General features: G+C 30.9%; 1 protein-coding gene and 1 long non-coding RNA gene across 2 annotated transcripts; both read left to right on the top strand.

The window, feature by feature from the left end:
• The first annotated feature begins 853 nt into the window (after nt 1-853).
• On the top strand, nt 854-1,996 carry LOC111703841 (uncharacterized). The gene is made up of 2 exons (XR_002765697.1): nt 854-931; nt 1,733-1,996. It is a non-coding gene; the product is annotated as an uncharacterized LOC111703841 (long non-coding RNA).
• Nucleotides 1,997-2,677: 681 nt separating this feature from the next.
• Nucleotides 2,678-6,169, top strand: LOC111703840 (uncharacterized). Its single transcript, XM_023475907.1, has 4 exons — nt 2,678-3,286; nt 3,744-3,886; nt 4,280-4,346; nt 5,689-6,169. The coding sequence occupies exons 1-4, from the start codon at nt 2,915-2,917 to the stop codon at nt 5,749-5,751; spliced, it is 645 nt and encodes a 214-aa protein (XP_023331675.1). The 5' UTR covers nt 2,678-2,914; the 3' UTR covers nt 5,752-6,169.
• The last annotated feature ends 1,813 nt before the right edge of the window (nt 6,170-7,982 follow it).

Here is a 7,982-nt window from a genome sequence, read left to right as displayed (position 1 = left end):
ATATATATATATACATATATATAAGTAGCAATCTCTGTTTGTATGTTTCGATGTCTGATCATAACTTTTGATCCCCTTGAGTAATCTTCCCCTAATTTTGTTTGGGGGACTCTGTAGATTGGGTTTCATTCTGTAGATTGGGTTTCATTCTGTAGATTGGGTTTCATTCTGTAGATTGGGTTTCATTCTGTAGATTGGGTTTCATTTTTTAAGGAAATTCTAGAAAAATGTTCAAAGCTATTCAATTAAACTCTTCGCTCATACAAATATATTTTTAATTATATATATATGTTAGTTATAGTTGGCCAAAATGCTGGACCAATTGGCTGACATTTTTTCCTTCTAGTTTATCCGAACTTGAAAGGGCAACGCCGGGCACTTCAGCTTGTACATCATAAAGTTGTACAGATATTTAGACGTGAGGATTTAAAATAAGACTTTGCACAGAGTTGCCAGTTCGTTTACTACAGTGGTAGGCGATTATATAAATACAATGAAGACGAATTAAGAAGTTTAATTTTGATTTATATCAAGCTGTTAAACAGCATGGATACACAAAAACATAGAAGTCAAGAGACGCTGTCAATTAAAAAAGCTTCTCTTGGATTACTTGTATACTTAAAAATCGAAAAATCCTTGTTAACAATCAAAATTAAATAAAAAGTCGTCTTCATTGTATTGATATTGTTGCTTACCATTGTATTATAAAAATCAGTTAAAATTTTTTTTCTCACAAAATTCATATTGTTTCTCATCCTTTAATGCAAATCTTGAATCTGCTGAAAAGAAAATATTTAACTTTTATCTCAGACAATTAAATCCACTTGTTCTGACTAATCTGCAAACATGTTTCCTTTTCAGTGCAGTTTAAAAGTAAAGATGCAGATGTTAATATTTTTGCTAGTATCATCTCTTATATATTCTACTTCAGGTTAAGTATTGTATATACAGTACTTTAAAAGTTATTACAGGAAAACCGTGCATTTTAAGAGCTTAAAGGGACTGTAAGCGTAATTTTCAGTGAACCTCCATTCAAAGATGGCAATGCCGGATTTACAATTGTGATTATTTTTAAGGATGGTTTCTCTACCAAAGTGAAAAGCGCATTTACTTCAGAAAAATTGAAAGACATATAGTAATTATCAGAATTAATAATATCTTTGTAAAAGTATCAGTAGCATATAACCTAAGAATGGGGTCCAAACTAACATGATTTGAATTTTATTTTAATTATTTAATAATTTGAAACTTAGAAAAACGACAGTATCTTGCACATTAATGATCTAAAGGTTGTGAATCATCATTTCCATCTTGAAGGGTAGAAAATATTACACTTAGAGTCCCGCGGCACTGCTTATGTTCTAAACCTAACGCGGAGTTTCAGGTTTTTAAAAAATTGTGTCTATGTCAGTAACCAAAAAAGCTATTTCCAACATTTCTTTAACTGGGGTTTGTTTTAAATTTTTATTTTCATGCCTTGTAATGTTAAATGTTACACTAATATTGATGATATTTGTTTTTATACATTTCCCCTGTTTAAGTATATCATTGATATGGGTTCTTATCTATTTTTCCTACATCTGTCATGGATTAATAAGTGGGTGAAAATCATAATATGGCATTTTAGCGTTATTCAATAAAATGTATTTTTCAAATACATTTTTCATATTTAATCTCAAAAATCTAAAATTCCGTTTTTTAATGACATAAATAATAATTCTATGGTTTTCAGGGGAGATAAAGCCTAACCTTAAATTGAAAAATAAGCTGCCTCATGCTCAATATGTTATCAATGTAGAAAGATTGAAATATCTAGAAAAGACAAAACTATGGACAAAGTATACAAAACAGAAAAGGACCGGAAAGGAAATGAAAAATACCCACACAAGGAAAGAATGGAAAGCAAGAGAAAGTGTAAATTTTTCAACAGATTTTACGCTTAATTGTTCTTAATGTCACATAATATAATCTTTAGAATATATTCCTGTGATGAGGATCTAGTGTAACAATGTGTGATTTTGTTGATCTTTTACGATCAGCGATTCAAGGATTTTTTAGATCGCTGAGATCGTAGCTACCTAGGGGTATCATGCCCCCCCCCCTTTTACCCTTCGGTTGGACTTTTGAATCCTATTTTGAATCCTAACGGATTTATTTGAGTTTGCATGTGAATTCTATAAATAACCCAAGCCACGCCGAAAACCGAAGCCACGCCAATTGTTCCGTTATTCCAGAGGCCTGGGCGCTGGTGGGATGGCCGGCCAGCTCCCGGGGAACTAGGGTTAAGCTCTAGCCTAGGGTGGAGTGAAATCAGGGAAAAGCAGTTAGTTGAAGACCAGCTTCCTTGACTAGAGGTTCCCCTGGAGATCCCCCATCACTCTGAAACATTCTCAATTCATAATATTTGATTCGTATAGTATTTTCCTTTAGTTTTAGTATCGTTGTAAATAATAATAAATTGTAAGAATAACCGACTCGTCGAATATTTAATCAAATGAGTAGTTGCATTGATTCATTTTTCTTTCATATGTAATACTAGCTTAGAAATATCCTTACGGCCATTTTTGTTAAATTGATATTTTTGAAATTAGCTTCGTAATTTTTGCTGAAAATTTATCACCAATGAAAGCTTTTTTTACAATATTAGGTTGAAAGATAGAGGGATAAAAAAGTTTAAGCTTGTGGCATAGAATTCACTTTTTTAAAGTAGAAATAAATTTAGTTTTTTAGAGTCTGTAAAAAGATTCTTGAATTTTAATTCTTTAACATTTTACTTTGACACCAGAACTTGCTGTATTCTAGCCAAGAAAATAAAAAGAAAAAAATACGCAAGCTGAAACATCAAGAGACAAGGAGAAAAGTTAAAAGCAAAATCGGAAAGAAGAAAAATAAATCAAGTAAACTTGAAAATAAAATGAAGATGGAAGGAAGAGCTTGTAGTTTTGATTTACCAACTCTAAGTGGAATATTTAGAAGATATATCAAATATAAAAATACCTTCTTATCCCTGAACAGAATCACATCCTGGATCAGAATAGCGGGAAACAAGAAAATAAAGTCTGCCACACAATTCAATGATGCCCTAGATGCTATGGAAAAATCAACTGTTGGTGGGACTGTGTGCCCTGGAAATCCAGTTCTACTCGAGGAGGCTAAAAAAGCTTACACGACTCTCAGGTTATGTGCCAGCACAGCTAGTCAGAAATGTACCTGGGACGACTCTGAGACACTTGGGCTGGTCACTGATTGTCAAACTCAGATAAGGAATTACCTTAACAAATTTAAAGTAAGTTATTTTCTTAAAAACTTTGAAACAATCTTTTATTTTAGGATAGCTTAACGCCGTAAAGTATTCAATCAAAATCCTAAAGTCAGATGTGTTGCTTTTAAGTTGGTTGGGATCAATCATTTATATCCATCTTATGCAGACCTGTAGATTAATCCAATTCCTCTTCAATATCTCATGGTGTTTATACCCTGCATGCAGGGATACCTTTAGTAGAGGGATTAAAGATATATCCTCCAAAAGTAAACCCACTCAATATAGAATTTGTTATCCAAGCTTAAAAAATTTCAATGGTTCTAACGAGTTCTCCAATCAAAATTTGAGACAAATCGGTCAAGGGGTCCATTAGTTATGATCGAATATAAAAACAGAGAGAAAAAAGATATAGCTGCTTTATAATTAGATAGTCGATGTTTTTTAACAATCTGTAACTTAAAAATAATCAAGATTTTTGTAGGTCTGTGAAGAACCAGTTCCTAAAGTGGATTTAAAGTGTGATATAGACTTTCGACCGATAGAGGTTGAGGTGAAAGCTAAACTTAGAATTGGATGCATAGATGAAGATGATGTTTCTCCAGGGTCATTTGGAGACTGTAGCAGGCACGGATGAAACAGATGGGGTGGGGGGGGGGGGGGGGGGGGGGGGGGGGGGGGGGGGGGGGGGGGGGGGGGGGGGTTAAGCCCCTGTCAGAAGATAAATTCCTCCCGGAAATCAAAGTTGCTGTAATCTCCACTTATAAAGTTTTGTAATTGCATAAGAACAATATCTTACAGCAAAAAACCATCTTAAACTGAAAATCAAAACTTCGGCTGGTTCTTTCAGAAATATTGTGTTTTGAAATCTTTAATATTCACAATTAATCCCCAGAACACTACAACCTTTTAATCTAATATTGTAGACCTTTTTATATTCTAAACTAACAATTTTTAAGAAATTCAATTAGAAAATTTCAAAATTTGTTTATATTAAATCTTTTTAATCTGTTGAGCTAGGAATCAGAAAGCTGCTGCATATCTTGCAGTTCAATGTTTTTTATGCAACTCCTTACCAACAACACAGGTTTATTGTTTTGAAGTTAAAACTTGAATACAGTAGATGTCTTAGACTCTTAGTTCTCTCTGTTATTTGCAAAATTTTGGTAAAAATAATGATAATTGATACTTTTTTTTCTGACATCCAGAAGACGAAACTTTGAAATGCTCAATCTCAATATTCAATGTTGACACTTTTAAATTTGAGGATTATGCCCTAATTGAGGATATCCGGGTGGGGTATGCCCACAACAGAATATCTAAGGGGAATTAAAAGAATGGAGTCTTTGCCACAAACTCTGATTTTCTAATCCTGATATCTTTACAATCCAATGTAGTAGACCTAAGATATTTCAAACCATGAATTCTCTTTAAAGTGTGAATGATTGATTCAAAATGGTGCCTTTAAAATCTGTGTCTGGTGAAGAATTCAGGAGATATCTTTTATTTTCTAAGTTTGAAATATTAAAGGTTTAAACTATCCGGTTGCACAGATATAGGGATTAGTAAATTTGAGTTTGCGGAAAAAAATCAATTCCTTCATCGGTAGGTAATTATAAGTTGCAGAGATCAACATCTTTAGATTTGAATACAAAATTTTTGACTCCAGAGTTTGAAAGTTTTATGTGGAGCATTGTTAATCTTCTTGATCTTGATATCTAATTTTCAGATTTCTGGGCATAATTATTAAATTTAAAATTTAAAAATACCTGGTGAATTGTCACGACTAAATTAAAGCAAACAGACAAACAATTATTTTACTGATTTCTATCAATTTATTAATTTTTGCAGAAACAAACTGTCAATGCAATCAAAGAAAAGGATGCATTTCTCCATTTAAAATAAAAATATTCCTATGTCCATTTTGAAATACAAACACTTTTTGTTTTTGCATTAGTTTTTACTTTTCAAATTTTAATAACGTTTAAACAAAAGATAGTATTTAATTTATTATTTGAAAAGCCACCTGAAACAATATGGACAACTGCTTAAAAAAAAAATGAAATCAGGGTTATATATTTTCATCATCCTTATTATTAAAGTAATTTAAGTTACAATCTTTAAAGTGTGAATGATTGATTCACAATGGTGCCTTTAAAATCTGTGTCTGGTGAAGAATTCAGGAGATATCTTTTATTTTATCTTTTAAAATTGAATAATTTTTAATCCTGGTTTTTCCACAAAAAGAGGGAATTTTCAGAAATACACACTTTTCAAGCCAAAAAAAAAATATATATTAAAAACTATTAATCAGGAGTTCGGGCATGCCCCACTTTGATAGAAGGTCACTTGAAATTTGGAGAACAGTCCCATAAAAAATAATATTTAAAGATGATTGCTTGATACCAACAAATTAAATTTATTTTCAGGCTCCAGTTGGAAAACATAACCTGAAGAAAATAATCAATAAATCCTTTTCTAAGAAACCGTAAATTAATTATTGAATTCAAGAGATATGATAATCCTGCGAACTCATCGCAAACTAGACCAGGAGAGGTTCAAATTCATGCAACCTTATAATTTAAGCAAAATATTTTTTTTTCTCAGCTTTTTTACATTTATATTTTTTAAATTTAAAAATAGATAAATGTAAATTAACAATTTTGGAATTCATGATGACCCTTTCAATGGTTTCATTCTTTTATTGAATTTTCTTACTTTGTAGTCCATTTAGTAGCAATGATGCCCTCCCCCCACATGATTCTAAAGGTTCGCCTCGCAATTATGATAAATATTAACGGAATATCTAAATTCATTACAATAGGACTTATTTATAAGCAATTTCAAATAGATTATCAAGTACAATAGATGGCAACGTAGAATTTGTACACTCTCAGTACAGTTGTATTCTTACGTCATAAGTGTCAACAGTTTTATGTGTCACTTTGACACTTATGACGTCATGTATAATTTGTCTATTTCTCTGTTGCCACCTATTATACGTATAATCTAAAAAAGTAATTTTTAAAAACCGCGGTGGCTTTCTGGTTTAGGTGTGCACACCATTGTGATCCTAGACTGGAAATTCTGGACCAAGTTCTACCTACCGAAGGCTAATGCATCGTTTATCTTTGGGACAATCAAGGGATCTGTGATATTTAGCCAGACCTGTAGTGAATGTGCATTGGTATTCCAATGGATCAGCGATCACATGAGAACTGAACTTGGGATGACGGAATGCCGGAACAGTTTTTGCTTATAAATGGCCTCACACTCAAAACTTAAAAATCCAAATTAATCGGATGTAAAAGTTGGATGGCTGCACCGGATTGGGCGATGCAACATTTTTGAACATTGCTTATATTTAAGAAAAAAATCGGGTTTCTCTTGCAGCAGAAGTATATGTCTACCAAATGAGCAACAAAAAATCGCTTATTTTTAACCAAAAATTGATTATTTTGTAATAAAATTTAAATTCCTATTCATTCTTAAATTCCGCCCTCCCTCCCTTAGTAGTTTTAGAAATTTCTAATTCGTAATCCCTTAAACCTGATCTGTATGAAGAATTGAAATTTGAACAATTCTTTGAAAACAAATTATTTTGACGATTTTTCTTTTTCGCTTACATTAGTGATTTTTTTTCCAATTCCTATATCTTTGCAATCCTATATTGTAAATCCTAGACATTTTAAACTATAAATTCTGTTAGATCAAATCATTTAAGTTTAAGTTAGAAATATCAGAAGGTTACACTTACACCATCAGATGCAAATATACATGGAATAGAAAATTAGAGTTTGTGGAAAAGATTCAATTCCTTTAGACAACCACATAGCAATGTTTTAGATAATTTTGTGTTAAAAAAAAGAATATTTTAATCTGAACCATATATGTCCATAAAATATACAAACTCTAAAGTTTAATTCTTAAGTAAAATTTTTATTTTGGATATGGGTTCAAAACTAGTTTAGAAAATTACCCTTGAAAATATAAACACAAAGCTAAATATCTTTAATATTTTCACCTGTTAAAAATTATCCGTATTTAAGAGCTATTAGTAAAGTAACATAATTTAGAGTAATCTGCAGGTTAAAATTTTACATAGATTATAAAACAGGTTAAATAGAAATAAAAAAATGTTCATATATCCAATTTTTAAATGGTCGAAAAAAGTTTAGAAACCCTATTCAGAGTTTTAGAATAAAATGTAATAAATTTACTTGTCTAATTTGAAAATTTAGTTCAGTTTGATCTTTATTATGATAAAACAGGATTTAAATTCTAATATTTTATTTACTCAAGAGAGATTATGTTTTAAGAGTGATTATGTTTTAAGAGTGATTATGTTTTAAGAGTGATTATTAGTGACGAGAAGGTCAATTTTGACCGGGTGAGGTTTTTTTTTTAAGTGCCTTTTTTCTTAAACTAAATGTTGTCTTGTCTTTTCCTGCGCTTTCCTTAGGATTTCCTGTTTTCAAAACATATTTTATATTTGAAGTAACTTCAAAATTGGGTTTTTTATTTTATTTTCAATTTTAAAAAACCCAAAAAAACAAGATTTTGAATTCGGAAAAAACCCAAAAGAACACCCTGTAATTTAGTTTTGAATCTATAAAATTGTCAATTTTTTTGCTAGAAAAAATTTAAAGATATTTTTGGAATCTTCTTTTAAAGATCTAAATAACTAAAACATGAAAAGTAAAGTTTTGAAGATAATTAAATA

This window comes from Eurytemora carolleeae, unplaced genomic scaffold (genome assembly GCF_000591075.1).
Source record: "Eurytemora carolleeae unplaced genomic scaffold, Eaff_2.0 scaffold555, whole genome shotgun sequence".
Classification (NCBI taxonomy): domain Eukaryota; kingdom Metazoa; phylum Arthropoda; class Copepoda; order Calanoida; family Temoridae; genus Eurytemora; species Eurytemora carolleeae.
This window is presented reverse-complemented; position numbering and strand designations above follow the sequence as displayed.

Coding starts and splice junctions, on each gene's coding strand:
- LOC111703840 (XM_023475907.1), top strand. CDS start 2,915: ATGAAGATGGAAGGAAGAGCTTGTAGTTTTGATTTACCAACTCTAAGT. Junction 3,887..4,279: donor TCATTTGGAGACTGTAGCAG/GCACGGATGAAA, acceptor CTGTTGAGCTAG/GAATCAGAAAGCTGCTGCAT. Junction 4,347..5,688: donor ACTCCTTACCAACAACACAG/GTTTATTGTTTT, acceptor ATTTATTTTCAG/GCTCCAGTTGGAAAACATAA.